The following is a 15,509-nucleotide window of genomic DNA, read 5'->3' as shown; positions in this document are numbered from 1 at the left end:
TCTTGCCTCAAAGAGCCACTCCACCCAAAAACAAAAGAAAGAATGAGTTATGGGCTGGAGACAGGGCTTGGCAGTTAGAGCACTGCTGCTCTTCCAGAACCTAGATTCTATTCCCAGCACCAACATTCCTGCTCACAGCTGCCAGTAACTCCAGTTCCAGGGGATCCAATGCCCTCTTGTGGCTTGCATGGGCACTGCATGCATGTGGTACCCCAGCATGCAGGCAAACACCCATACACAAAATAATTTTAAAATTTCAACTTAAAAAAAGGAATTAAAATGACAAGTAGAACTGACATATGAAAGCTTTTCTTACTGAAGGGAAGATATTTTTATAAAACATATTTACATTAGATCAAGTGTAAGAGAAATATATGACTATTAATAAAGGGTCACATTATGCTTTCTAACACTGTTTTACAAAGTAGCTTCATGCATATGATTTAAGTACAAAGGTACTCTATTTTATGTAACCTCTAAGGAAATCAGATGTTAAAATAAGACTACATGTTCAGTCTTAGGATAAAGCGTTTCTTTTTAGCAAACTCTTCACTAAAATAAAACCGAAAAACTTAAAATCAAGTAAGTTCAATTATTTCATTCCATTGGTTTAATGTAATGGTGTAACTTGAAGGCACAGTAATTAGAAATATTAAATTTACTTAATATTAAAATATTTCTTGAGTAACAACACTTAAAATCAGGCCAAAACACTTTTGGACTTTCTTATGCCTCTGTTTTGTAGTCCTAAATACACTTACATTATTTAAAACAGTGAGAAGGGCCTGGACTAAACCACTACTACACATTTCATACGGTGAAATCATGTTCTCATCCTTCAGAAGGACAATTAGGTTTTCTAATGCTGTCTTCATTAAGTCTCGCCAAGTGTTTTCACCTTCAATACACTGGAAAAAAATATAAACAATGTAAAACTACACCATCCTTAAGAAAATAACATATAACAATACCATGAAAACTGCATAATACTAGATTAAAAGCTCCTATTACTAAAGCAAATTATTTTGAATAGGTGAGCAATATTTGTTTGTAAAAAAGCATGCAGTAAATATTTTAGAGGGATTTTTAAAAATATTTTAGTTATGTAGGGAGTAGAGGTTACACTGTATGCTGGGGCCTGTAGAGACCTAGTGCATCAGATTTCCCCAGAGCTAAAATTAGAGGTGGTTGTAAGCCACCCAATTTATATGCTAAGAACCAAACAGAGGTCTTCTACAAAAGCAATGTATACTTTTAACCATTAAGCTATCTCTCCAGCCTACTATTTTAGGTTACATTAAGTCACATGATTTCTGTTCAGTCCCGCTGTACTCTATAGCACTTCTAGCAAGCCTTGCTTACTGCAGTACTGCACAGCACCCACAGGCCTTGCTTACTGCAGTACTGCACAGCACTCACAGGGAATGTGAGGCCGAACAATCATGGTATGTGCAGTGAAACCAGCTCAGCCAAAGTAACATTTGATCTTCATATAACTGCCACCTATCATGAAAGTTCCCATGTTTAAAACATAAAAATTGGGGTCTAGAGAGATGGCTCTGGTCAAGAGCATCTAATGTCCTTGCAGAGAACCTGGGTTCCCTTCCCAGCATGCATGTGGTGGCTCACAACCATCCATAATTCCAATTCCAGGAAATACTACGGTCACTTCTGACCTCTGCTGGAATCTACACATGAAGGTAGACAGTCATACACATAAAATAAACATATTTTTAAAAAACATAAACATAAAAATTGTTCTTGCCTCACAAAACCACACTGAACTAGGTGTAAGAAAGCTGTTTGTGGAGTGTAACTTCCTGGCTTTTCCTCACTACTCAACATAAAAGTTATGAGGTAAGGAGCAGGGCAAGAAGAGAATGTAATACAAAATGAAAATCATTGTTCACCTCAAAATCAAGAGACTGAGAGTAAGCACGCAAACCCAAGCACTTGGGAGGATGAGGTAAGAAGATCTTGAGCTCAAGACCAGTATGAGCCATGCAGGTAAGTCAGACACTGTTGCATGTCAGCAATCTCTGATGAGGGAGCCCGTGGCCAGATGACTTCCTAAAGTTTGAAGCCAGCCTGGCTAGCCAGGGCTACATTGCAAAACCTTGCCTCAAAAAAATAGAAAGCAGGACTGGAGACATGGCTCAATGGTTAAGAGCACTGACTGCTCTTCCAGAGGTCCTGATTTCATTTCAATTCCCAGCAACCACATGGTGGCTCACAACCATCTGTAATGGGATCTGATGCCCTCTTCTGGGGTGTCTGAAGACAGCTACTGTGTACTCAAATACATGAAATAAATAAATCTTGAAGGAGGAGGAGGAGGAGAAGCAGAAGCACAAAAAGCAAAAAGTGAGGCAACATGACTCATAAGTCAGAAGACCATAAATCTTCAACAACTGAGTTCAAAGATACTATTAAGATGATCAGGGACAACACACAAGGAAAATAAAAGCAGATAAATGAGTTAAGAAAATCAACCTTGAGTGTAGAAAAGAAAGCCAGTAAAATAAGAGAAATTCAAGAAAACTGAATTTTAAATAAAATAAACAGCAGGGGTTAGAGAGCAGGGCTGGAGAGGCTGGGCGGTTAACAGCACCTATGGCTTTTGCAGAAGATCCAGGTTCAGCTCCCAGTACCCACGTGGTGGTTCACAAAAACAACTATCTGTAAAGGCAGATCTAGGGGTTCTGATTGATGCCTTCTGCCCACTGTAGGCACCAAACACACATGCAGTGCACAGACATATACATGGAGGCAAAACACACAAATTTTTTTTAAAATCTGAAAACAAAAGAGCTTGACATACTTGTCTATTCGTATGCAGTTCCCAAGATGACTCTAGCTGAGTTGCGATGTTTCTGAGTGTTACCACTACTCCACGAGGCATGCTTTCAACAGCTTTAAAGTGGTCGTCATACAAATCTCGAGCCATAGTTCGTACCTATCGGAGTGAGCAAAGTAATTGTAAATTTCACGACAATTAACAGCTTAACCCCTCTGAGCTCATCCTCTCCTCACCCCTCCTCCCAGACCGTTAGGAACCGAGACCGTGAAGCTGTGGGTACGTCAGCAGTCTGCCTAACACGAACACACAAAGGTCAACCCTCACCACCACATGACATAACAAAATGAGAACCATTTTGTCCCGTGTCAGCCTCCACACCATTGTTATTCTCACTTACACGTTCTAAATGCTGGAAAGGTTATCTAGTACATTTTAAATGTTTATTAAAATAACTCTTTAGAATGTCCTATAGTGTCTTCTCTTTAAAAAAAAAAAAAGGTAACTTATTCACGGTTAACTAATTAGAAACACAAATTAACACCAACCCTCAACTAAAAAAGGAAAATCAAGCCACTTATAATTAATCCTAACAACAAAAGCTTACCCTTTTAAGACTCTGTTTAATAACAGGTTTTTAAATCTTACATAGCCTATGCATTACACTTAAGAATTTACAGATTTTACCATGAGAAGGAATGATCTGACTATCAGTTGAGTATTAATAATTTATCATTGAAGTAAAAGTCAAAGTGCATGAGAGAACCACCCATGCTAAGATCTGGTAAATTTTAGTACACGACACTACTCACAAATGTTACACTCCTGAGTAATTATACTAACTATGTAAATTACTTTAATGAAACAACTATCTGTATAATTAACAAATGCAAATATAGAGTTTTTTAATTTTATTTTAATTAAAACTCTAATGCAAAAGAAAACAAAATATCCTTCAAGTACTAAAGGGGCTGGAAATTTAGTTCAGAGAATAACAGTACATTACTCTCGCAAAGGACCCGAGGTTGGTACCCAGCAACAGTGGATGGCTCCAAGGGATCTGATGTCCCCTTCTGGCCTCCATGAGCATTCATACAGGTGGTGGGGACACACACACATACACACAACAAAATAAGACCACCCCCTTTTGACCTAGGGTTTCTCTGTGTAGCCCTGGCTACCCTGAAACTAGTTCTATAAACCAGGCTAGCCTCAAACTCACAGAGATCCCTCTGCCTGCTGAGGGCTGGTATTAATAGCATACATCAACACACCAGGCTTGAGTCATTCCTTGAAAGTACTTAATAATACCTTTTCATTTTATTTTGGCATAGCTTTCTATATTAAAAGATAGCAAAGGGGCTGGAGAGATGGCTCAGCAGTTAAGAACACTGACTGCTCTTCCAGAGGTCCTGAGTTTGATTTCCAGCAACCACATGGTGGCTCACAACCATCTGTAAAGAGATCTGATGCCCTCTTCTGGTGTGTCTGAAGATAGTCACAGCGTACTTACGTATAATAAATAAATAAATCTTAAAGAAAAAAATCAGTCATACCTAAAATAAATATATTTTAAAACATGCTAATGTTATATGTCACTGACTTATCAATTTCAGACCAAGAAATTGTGGCTGATGCTTGTAACCCCAGCAACCAGAAAGCTCAAAGCATAAAAATTGTCAGGAGTCAAGTCTGTGTGACACACCATGAGGCCTTGTCTCAAGTCTGTGTGACACACCATGAGGCCTTGTCTCAGAAAAGCAAAAAAAGAAAAAAAGAAAAAAAACCAAGACAGAAACCAATCAAGAGCTAGGACTCAGCTCAGTAAGAGCATGCTTTCCTAACACTGCACAAACCTCCAGATCTTATCTTCAGGAATAAGAAAAAGGAAGGTAAGGATGGAGTGAAACATTAATCCTGTCTGAATTTATGAGAATAAAAATGTAGGATCAAGCCAAAACTCTCATTGACCTACACCTTCATGATCAAATTTCAGCCACTTGTGAATCTGATGTGGCTGATGTGGCTTATACACCATATAAGTCAAGCATACTGTTCGTAAAAACCAGACATTTCAAAACCTAAAAGCTTGTAACTAATACTGTAACACCACAAATCAAAGCTGTCACATAAAAGGCTGGGGACAAAGCTTAATGGCACAGCACTTGCCAATACTACATAAGGCCGTTCTGGGTTCCAGTCTTAGCACTGAACTCAAGAACACTGCAGAAAATTATTCGCACAGGTACATATAAAATACAAATAAACTGGTTTTGGGTTTCATAGGACTGAGAACTATTCACAGCGCCCCCACATGCTGGGCAAGTGCTCTAACGCATTCCCTTAGGAGAGGACCCGGGCCCTCCCCTTAGGATAACACATGAATATGCAAATTTGCAGAAACAGGAAAATTCTAAATTGTAAACCACATCTGGTTAAAAGAAAAAATAACATTCCCACAGCTAATGGCCAGTACCAGGTATTCCCAGAAACTCCTGAGAGACTGGCTTTATAAAAACACAGGGTTCCTCATGAGTATTTAAGGACGAAAACATGTGCATACTCAGTAAAATTTACTTATACTCTTAAATTCTACTCAGCATTTCTAGTACTTCTATGGTTGTTCATTAATGTATGAAGTTCAACCAAAAAGTGTGTGTTGCAGGATATTCATGTTTCCAGCTCAGTTCAAATAATGTGGCACTGAGCAAAGTGAACGGATGCCTTCTGCATTCTGTGTAGTGCCTGAGTTTCTTACATTTCTATTTTATATTTACATTGTTGTTTCTGTTAATTCCACTGTTTAACACATAAAACAATGTGTTTTATAAACACAATCTGACTATGAGGCATGGAACAAAACTAGCTTTTTGCTTAAAAAGAATGAAAAGATTTGTTCAGGCATGGCGATGCTATGGAGAAGCACAATGCTGAAATCAACAATACACCTGTCTTATCAGAAACACACAAAACTAAGGTCCTTCACACTAGTCCACAAAATGTCTGTAAACAAAGAATGCTATAGTTATTTCAAATTCCATTTAGTATCTAATAGGAATCTGCGGCTGAGTCAGAGATCCCTTCCCGCCTCCCTTCCTTCCTAGAACAGAGTCCAACTATATATATAGCCCTGGCTGTCCTGAAACTTTCTTATGTAGAGTAGGCTGGCTTCAAACTCAGAACTCTGCCCTCTTCTACCTTCCAAGTACTGGGATTAAAAGTGTCTGACAGCATTCCCAGTGAGTAAGATATTTGTCTGAAGTATTTCAATATATTCTGAATTGAAAGTAATATCTGACCTTATGCTTTTTAAAAAGCACACAAAAGAAAAAGAATAATAAAAAATGACAATAATCATCATCATAATAATAATGATAATCACATAGCTACATTTTGTTGTTGTTTTGCAGTGTGTGTGGGTGTGCCAGAGAACAACTTGTGAGAACTTGGACCTCTCCTTGTACCATCTGGGCCTTTACTCACTGAACCATCTTTTTTTTAAAGATTTATTTATCTATTTTATGCATATGAGTACACTGTAGCTGTACAGATGGTTGTAAGCCATCGTCTGGTTGCTGGGAATTGAACTTAGGACCTCTGCTTCCTGTGGGTCTGCTGGCTCCAGCATAAAGATTTATTGATTATTATATGTAAATACACTGTAGCTGTCTTCAGACACACCAGAAGAGGGCATCAAATCTCATTACGGATGGTTGTGAGCCACCATGTGGTTGCTGGGATTTGAAGAGCAGTCAGTGCTCTTAATCTCTGAGCCAGCTCACTGAACCATCTTAATGACTCTAGATTCGACTTTAAAAACTGAGATAAATTCTTAGAAGAATTCTACAATCTGGAAATGTCTCCAGGGTAACCCACAACAACAAAAAACAATAACAAAAACAGAGTGAGTATCTGTTTTCGTTTGTAGTGGGGTTTTTTTGTTGTTGTTGGTTTGGGGGTTTTTTTTTTCTTTCTTTTTTTTTTTTATTCGATATAATTTATTTACATTTCAAATGATTTCCCCTTTTCTAGCCCCCCCACTCCCCGAAAGTCCCGTAAGCCCCCTTCTCTTCCCCTGTCCTCCCACCCACCCCTTCCCACTTCCCCGTTCTGGTTTTGCTGAATACTGTTTCACTGTGGGTTTTTTTTTTGTTTTTGTTTTTTGTTTTTTGTTTTTTGTTTTAAAAAAAACAGTGTCTTGTGATACAGCTAGCTCCAGCTGGCCTCAAACTTGCTTTAGCTGGCCCAGAACTCAAAATCAACCTGCCTCAACTCTTTAAAGGCATTACCATTACTGCTTTTATTTTAAAAATATGGGTTTTTTTTTTCTCCAACTAAAACTCAATATTGCATCTTTTCCCTAATCTCAAGTAGTTACATACATTGTATTTTTAAAGTATTTCCTGGGCTAGGCAGCTTTTAAACTCAGCACACAGAAAAGCAGAGTCCAGTCTAATAGTGAGTTCCAACCCACCTACATATGTCTAAAGAAGCAAAAACTATTTTGTATAACCATGATAGATAAGATATACCTATCAGTCGCTAGAAAACGTTCACTCTGACATTATTTTAATTTCCCTTTTCAGTATACCGATTGTAAGAGCGACCGGTGAAATCACAGCAGTCTTAGTTTACTAACTTGGGGTTTTGGTTCTGGGGAGTAAATCCAAGCAGTCTTCAACTGAGCTATCCCCATTCCTCTTTTTACTTCTTGAGATAGGATCTCTCTACGTTGCACAGGCTAGCCCTGAACTACTTCTGTAGCCCAGGCAAGCTTGGCTTTGCTAGACTCTTTCTGCTTCAGCCTCCGAGTAGTGGCTAGGTCACAAGTAGCCACTTTACAGTAGCCATGCTTTCAGAGAACAATGCATAGCTGATGAATAACATTTTAAAGTTAATACTCTGTTCTTTGAACCGAGGAACACGCTTCTCTCTTTGCCTGGTGGGCTTGACTGTGTGGTACGCGGGGACCCAGCAGCTCAGCAGGGCTCCACCCTGTACTCCTGGCCTCTTCGCCCCCTAAGTTCAGCCAAGTCAGCCATCAAATCATCACTAAAACTAACTCAGTCAAGAACCAAGCAGTTAGCTGCACCACCAGGAGGTACTAAATTGGGCTTATGAAGTAAAATGATCATCTTTAGTTTATGATTTAGTGTGAGTATGCACCGTGTATCATGGAGACAACTGACAGACTTTTTCTTCCAGCATCTGAGTTTGCTAGATCAGCCAAGGCTGCCAGCTTTGACAGCAAATGCCTTAACACTGAGTCATCTCCCTGGCAGAAAAACTAAAAATGAAACTAAAGTTTCAATATTTTTCTCACTAATTCCAATTTCCATGGATTTTAAGGTTGGTGTAGATACAAATATTAAACATAATATTGGGTAAAATTAACAAAGAAAAAGCATAACTACAAATGTTCTCTTTGGGAAGCTGAGGCTGTGTCTAATCTTTTCAATGCTGATCAGCTATTACTGAAAAGTTACCAAGCAACATAAAAAAGGGGGAAAACTGTACAGATATACCTTTTGCTTTGTTTTTTCCAACTTGGATTTTAATTTTCTGCCTCTTTTTCCAGTCCAGCCAGTCACAAACTCTGAGCCTGTGAGGGAGGGACAACACAGAAAAGGACATGTCACAACACATTTTCTTACACTACAGCGTATGCACTTTGCTTACCTGCAGAACACAGTCACCCACTTACCCAGAGATGTCTCTGCAGTAAACGAATGCTTCGTCCCTCTATTAGATTCAAATACAAAACCAGGCAAATCTTCTTTCAGTATTGTAGCTTGCTGACCATCTGAGTTATGAATAGCAATTTCTCCTTCTTTCAAACATGTTAATGACCAGTTCCCTACAGTGAGTTTCGCGGGTCCTGGTGCTGACAGTATAGGTTGACTTGAAGTAGATGGCTTTACTTGGCCTCGGGCTCTTTGTAACTTCTCTAAGAATTCACTTCTACTTTCTATAAAGACAAAATACTTGCTTTATAATCTACCGTTTCAAATATACCGGCTTACTTTTTTCAGTTACTTTCTATTAACTTCTAGAAAGTCAGGATTAAGAGTTTTGTTCTTCAGCACCTTCTGACTTTTTCAACTATACAGGTTCAGGCTTAAAGCAACTGTTCAGACATTTTTTTTGTAACTACAAATGAAATTTCTGAAAAAAGACATGAGACATCTATATGCCCATGCAATTAACCATCTCATAAGGAATGACGAGAGTAAAAGAAGCTACAGTGGTGGTCCTTGGTGCGTAAAAAGTAATTTGTGAAATATTTTCTTAATACATTTTTTTTGAAGCAGGGCTTTAGATAGTCCAGGCTGTCCTCTAACTCACTATATAGCTGAGGATGATACTGAATGCCTAATCATCTTGCCTCCGATTCCCAAATGCTGGGATTACAGACATATCAGCATGCCCTGCTATATACAGTGATTTTCTCTATGTAAAAAAAAAAAAAAAAAGAATCCTGACAACAGAGGCAAAACTATAAACCATAAAACCAAAATTGTATAAGCTAAGAAAATACTTTAATTAAAGTATTACCTGAACTATCGGATCCACCTTCAGGACTACCACTTGAATACATGGTGGCGAGTTTTCCATCCAAGATAAATCTGAACCATCCATTACTGCCATTAGACAATTCCAAAGCTGCAGCATCACTCCAAATATATAAGCAGTCCCTTCCTCTAATTACTGACCAGTCTCTCCAATGGTACGGTTTACCTTGCTGCAGTTCCTTAGCATCTTCCTGGGGTTCGTCTTCCTAAATATGTAGAGTGATTCCATGAAATATGTAAAATTTCATCTCAAATATTCACAAGCATTTAAAAACATGAATATGAGCCAAGCTTGTAATTAAGACATCTAAAATATATTAGTCACTTATAGTTCAAGGCATATAATGAACTAATTACCTATTAACAAAATTTTAACTAATATCTTAAGATAATAACTATGTAAATTATATCATATCCTGATTATATACACTGGTATATTACTCAGCTATTAAAATAAACAGAATGAAATCCTGTTAGTGCAACGCCATGGATAACACAAGAGGACAGAGTGTGTTAAGTGAAATAAATCTGACACAGAAAACTGTGAATGCCGTGTGCTCTCTCTCACACATGTGGAAGTTGAAGTAGTATTTGGGAGGGAAGAAGAAACTGGCCTCTGAAGGACAGAAAGGTGGAGAGGACTAGGAGCACAATGAAGACGGGTAACAGGTACAACACACAGGAAGTTCTAATGTTCGACAGCACAGCAGGGTGACCATAGTCTACAACAATTTATTACAATTAGGAGTCTTGAAGGATCTCAATATACATAAATGTCCAGCATTTGAAGTAAAAATGTTAATCACTTGATTTGATCATCACATGTTGCATATCTAATCATCTTATGCTGTATCTAACAATGTGCAATTATGTACCAATTAAATGTTAAAAAGCAGTAAAAGTCTTGGGGCTCTCAGAGACTGAACCACCAACCAAAGAGCATACATGGGATGGACCGAGGTCCCGAACACATGTGCAGCAGCTGGGCAGCTCGGTCTTCATGAGGACCCCACAGCTAGAGCGGAAGTTGTCCCTAAAGCTGCTGCCTGCCTGTGGATCCCGTTCCCCTAACAGGGCTGCCTTGTCTGCCTCAGCGGGAAAGGATGCCTTAGCCCTGCAGAGACTTGAAGTGCCTGGGTGGGGGATACCCAGGAGAGCTTCTACCCTCTCAGAAGAGAAGGGGAGAGGAACTGTGAGAGGATTGGGAAGACGGGACAGCAACTGGAATGCAAAGTGAATGAATGAATGAATGAATGAATGAATGAATGAATGAATGAATAAATAAATAAATAAATAAATGTGAAAAGTAAATAAGTGAATGAAAATCAGTTCAAAGCCTCAGTTCCTAGTCAGGTCAATCAAATATATATATATATATATATATATATATTTGTCTGTTTGTTTATTTAATTCATTGGTTTTTGAGACAGGGTTTCTCTGTGTAGCCCTGGCTATCCTGGAACTCACTCTGTAGACCAGGATGGCCTCGAACTCAGAAATCCGCCTGCTTCTGCCTCCCAGGTGCTGGGATTAAAGGCATGCACTACCACCGCCCGGCCAAATATACTATTTTTCACAAAGGGTCTCATGTAGCAAAGACTGGGTATCATGCATGTCATGTACCTCAAAGACTAGTTATCCAAAGATTCTCTTAAATTCCTTAGAAAACTCCACACATCATTCACATTAGGCAAGGGCATCTCCCTGGCCTGAGCTGAGACAATGTCAGAGAATGTGCCGGGTGTTTTAAGAGAGGGTTTAAACAAGGGATGCTGTATAATTTGATCTCTAAATATTTTTAAATGTACATACACAGGCTGGTTGTGGTAGCTGCCGTAACATCAGAACTTAGGAGGCTGTGCTCAGGGTCACTCTCAACAAAAGAGAAGTGGAGCTAGATGAGACCTTGTTTCCAAAAAAATCTACTAGTACCTAAAAAACTGATAAGGCAGGGGCTGGAGAGATGGCTCAGCGGTTAAGAACACTGACTGTTCGTCCAGAGGTCCTGAATTCAGTTCCCAGCAACCACATGGTGGCTCACAACCATCTGTAATGGGATCTGATGCCTTCTTCTGGTGTGTCTGAAAAGAGCAATAGTGTACTCATATGCATAAGATAAATTAATAAATCTTTTAAAAAATGATAAAGCAAATGGGACAAAATGTTAACAACTATGAGATGTGACAGAGTTCTCACATTCTTTAACTACGTTTGGAACCTTGCTCTACAGTTAAAATTATAACAATTTTTTTAAAGGAAAAAGAGATACATATGTAGTGCTACTTTATATTGCAATTATTTTATCAAAAGTCATCCCAAGTTAAAAATAAATTTCTTTAAAACAAACCCTGTTCTCAATATAACAATTATGAGCACTCGCCTTTTCTGGTTTTGATTCCTCTTCATTCTCATCGTCTGAAGAAGGACCTGCCAAAGCTGACACTTTGCTAATTACACCAAGTCTGGCAAGCTGATCCAAAAAAATATCACCACCTTTATCTACTAGATCCCTGATGATCTGCAAAGCCAGCAAGTGGCCATCGTCATCGTCCTGGGGGGAAAGAGGGAGCACATGAGAACCGCGAAGGCAGGGGCGAGTCAGACACGGCCGGCCGGCGGCCGCCTGGAGCGGGGAGGACTGCATCTCAACAGCGCAAGGCTTTTATTTATTGATGGCTCTCCAAAGAAGATGAGAAACAAACCTCTTGATCAAGGACAGCTGCAGTGATTTCCACTAGTGTTGTGGGCAAATTGTGACCAACGTCAGAATCACAAACTTCTTTTAACAGTGCTTCAGAGCAAAAATGAATCATTTTTCGGATTAAAGCAAGACTGGCTTTCCTTAAGAAGGGAAAAAAGAATTTTATGTAACAGAAAAGCTCAAATTAGATAAGTAATCGGCTATGCATTAGTAAAACCTTTTTTCCAACAATTTTCTAAGTACTAATAAAAGAATATACTTGAGAATATCAAAAACTTAAGATTCTATTCTATGTTTACTTTTTAGTTGGCTTATTTTCTATTAATACATTGTTAATCAAAACTAATTGTCCTTAATAATTTTGTTAAATGCTATTTTATATACCATTTAACCAGCCTGGCTGCTGAAACAATATATTAGTTTTAGAAAAGGGGGTAAAAAGGCAAAGAGAACTGGTATGAGTTATAACTAACCTAAAAACCTATAACTCAAAATACAAACCTCTAGTCAAATATTTTTTTTTAATCACCTTTGCTCTTTAGCAATTTGAAAACTCCATACATGCTGTAGCTATTTCTTAAATGAATAGAGAAACAAAATACCAACCTCCCAGTTACAAATGCCTTAACGCCTGTCCTTCATTACTATCACTGGGAACACAATAGGCACCCAAAGGCCACATGATCAAGTTCCATTTTTTAAAATGTTCTTTTAAAATACATGAAATTACAAAAAAAAAAAAAAAAAAAGCCAACCAACCAAACAAAAAACCAGTTATTGTACAACTGGCTGCAATTTAACAATTGTATCCTGAGGATCTAAAACTGCTCTAGGCACCAAGCTGCAGTATTGTTACCCTTGAGGTGAGCAGACGGAAGGCTCCAGTGGCAATGTGCTCCTGCCCTCCCAGAGCATCTTCCTCACTGACTCTCTGGGCACCAGGACAACCACCACCCCTCTGTTTTGTTTGTTTGTTTTGGTTTGTTGGTTGGTTGGTTCATTGGTTGGTTGGTTGGGGATTTCTTTTCTGGTTTTCGAGACAGGGTTTCTCTATGTAGTCCTGGATGCCCTGAAACTCAATCTATAGAAAATTCTGGTCTTGAAGACATTTCTGTCATTAAAGTCATTCCTTTTTTTCTTTTATTTTTGCAGCACAACTAGTGCTTTAACAGAGTTACATCCCCAGTCATTCTATGTAGCTTTATTATTATTATTATTATTATTATTATTATTATTTTGGTTTTGGGAGACAGGGTTTCTCTGTACAGCCCTGGCTGTCCTGAAACTCACACTGTAGACCAGGCTGGCCTTGAACTCAGAAATCCGCCTGTCTCTGCCTCCCAAGTGCTAGGATTAAAGGTGTGCGCCACCACCTTTGTATATTCTGGGTACTAACCCAGTCAGATGTATACCAGCAAATTACTGACTGTCTCGTGCTTTTGTTAAAGCTTTTTTTTTCCTTTTCCATTTTTTTTTTTTTTGGTCTAGCTGAATTCTTAACATTCCATTTTCTATAATGAAATCTAAATCATTACAAATTTAATTACAAAACAAAAAAGGTGAGTGGACAGAGGTCAGACAATTTTATTGGGATTAATCAAAGACTGCTACAGGTTTGAAAAATTACTGCATACAGTAGTTTTAGATAATGAATTAAGTAAGAACAATATGAGAAGTGGTCTACTGTTCTCTGGCTATGTCTGTCTCTCTCTCTCACACACACATACTTGGACCCATTACAAGGCAGGAATTCTTTCTGCCTCATATTTTGAAACATTACAACTCTTTAAACCATACAAAAAAACCACATGAAGAAGGTTTTGTTATCTCAGTTTTACAAAGAATTTCTAAGAAAACACATATCAAATCCATCTGAATTCACTTAACCTTTATCAGTACATTTTTATACACGCATGTGAATGTTATACTTACAAACCTCCTAATGAACACTAGTTTATGAATTAAGTTCTCTTAAAAGTACTTTCCTATTACATTAAACATAGCATCATATGGGGAAAGCACGTTTTGCTTTGATACACAGAGGAGACTTGTCCATCTGAGCACGTTGACACTTTTACACGGACTGAAGGCATGAGTACAGCCTCCACACTGCAAACTGGCTTTTAAAAGGCAGAAAGCAGGTGTGTTAGCTCAAACTACAGTTCTAGTGTACAGTCAAAGGCATGGGATTGCAAATCCGAGGCTAGCCTGGGACGCCATGAAGCTAAAAAGCTTCTGTACAGCAAAGGACAACATCATTTTACTGACGAGACAGTCAATAATTTGCTGGTATACATCTGACAGGGTTAGTACCCAGAATATACAAAGGAAAAAACACCTAAATATGAAGAAAAGAACTCAATTAAAAATTGGAGCATGGAAATGTTTAGAGAGTTCTCAAAAGATAGAAAAACAAATGCCTATGTGGATGTGAAAAAGGAAACAATTATTTAGTGTTGGTAGGAATAAACTATGTATAGCCATTATGAAGATCAGTGTGGGGATTCCTCAAAAGCTAGAAACAGATCTGTCATACGATCCACCTACCCCATACCTAGGCAAACACCCAAAGGACTCTATCATACTCTAGAGTGATTTGCAATTGCTGTTTTATTTATAGTAACCAAGAAACAGAAACAGGATACATGTCCATTAACTGGTAAGTGGATAATGAAAATGTGGTACATATACACCGTGGAATATTATTCAACAATCGAGAAAAATGAAATTCGCAGGTAACTATCAACAACTGTTATGAGTGATATAAGACTGACCTAAGCAGACAGACATGACATGTGGTTATTTGGGAACACCAGCTTTCAAGACTATTAATTTTCAAACATTTTCTTAAACCAGAAGCTAGGTGTGGTAGTGCACAGCTGTTAAGGCCAGGTCTTGAAGGTAAGAGGTAGGCAGACAGATCTCTGTGAATTCAAAGCCAGCCTGGTCTATACAGTGAGTTTCTGGTCAGTCAGGGCTACACAGTAAGACCCCATTATAAAATACAAAATAAAATAAACCATTTCCAACCCAATTTATATTATGTTTTTTCAGATATTAAATCCCAGACCCCTCTGAGCAGTGGGAGGGAATCACATATCCATATGTCTTAAGTGTAGGAGGAAAAGCTACCTGATGGAAGGCAACATAGTGTGCTGAAATGTTTGTGCAAACACCGGCAATAACCTCCTCAGGTATATCGGCGCCATCTCTGGGTCTCCTTTGGGCTCATTACATTCTTCTTCATCTTTGTTTGTATCTTTCTTTTTTTTGTCATCCCCTTTATTAACTGGACACATCCAATCACCTACAAAAATATTATTTTAAAGAACACTTTTTGAAATTCAATTTCCTTCAAGGAAAACAACATGTTATTATACATTCACTTCAAACTAAAGAACCTATAGAACAGAGTCCAATTTTGAACACAACAAAAAAG

At 38.3% G+C, this 15,509-nt stretch overlaps 1 protein-coding gene across 1 annotated transcript in view; it reads right to left on the bottom strand.

Annotated features, from left to right (window-relative positions):
- Hectd1 (HECT domain E3 ubiquitin protein ligase 1) overlaps positions 1-15,509 on the bottom strand; it is a 92,582-nt gene that overhangs the window by 43,816 nt on the left and 33,257 nt on the right. The window contains exons 10-17 of the mRNA XM_052185887.1: positions 15,203-15,377; positions 12,072-12,210; positions 11,750-11,920; positions 9,353-9,575; positions 8,502-8,765; positions 8,323-8,399; positions 2,822-2,956; positions 762-908 (exon numbers count right to left, since the gene is read on the bottom strand). Of these exons, the coding sequence (XP_052041847.1) occupies positions 762-908; positions 2,822-2,956; positions 8,323-8,399; positions 8,502-8,765; positions 9,353-9,575; positions 11,750-11,920; positions 12,072-12,210; positions 15,203-15,377 (1,331 nt within the window). The remainder of the gene's footprint in view (positions 1-761; positions 909-2,821; positions 2,957-8,322; positions 8,400-8,501; positions 8,766-9,352; positions 9,576-11,749; positions 11,921-12,071; positions 12,211-15,202; positions 15,378-15,509) is intronic.

The sequence above is a fragment of the Apodemus sylvaticus genome, chromosome 6 (assembly GCF_947179515.1).
Source record: "Apodemus sylvaticus chromosome 6, mApoSyl1.1, whole genome shotgun sequence".
Taxonomy (NCBI): domain Eukaryota; kingdom Metazoa; phylum Chordata; class Mammalia; order Rodentia; family Muridae; genus Apodemus; species Apodemus sylvaticus.
The sequence above is the reverse complement of the archived record's forward strand: the minus strand, read 5'-3'. Positions and strand labels throughout refer to the sequence as shown.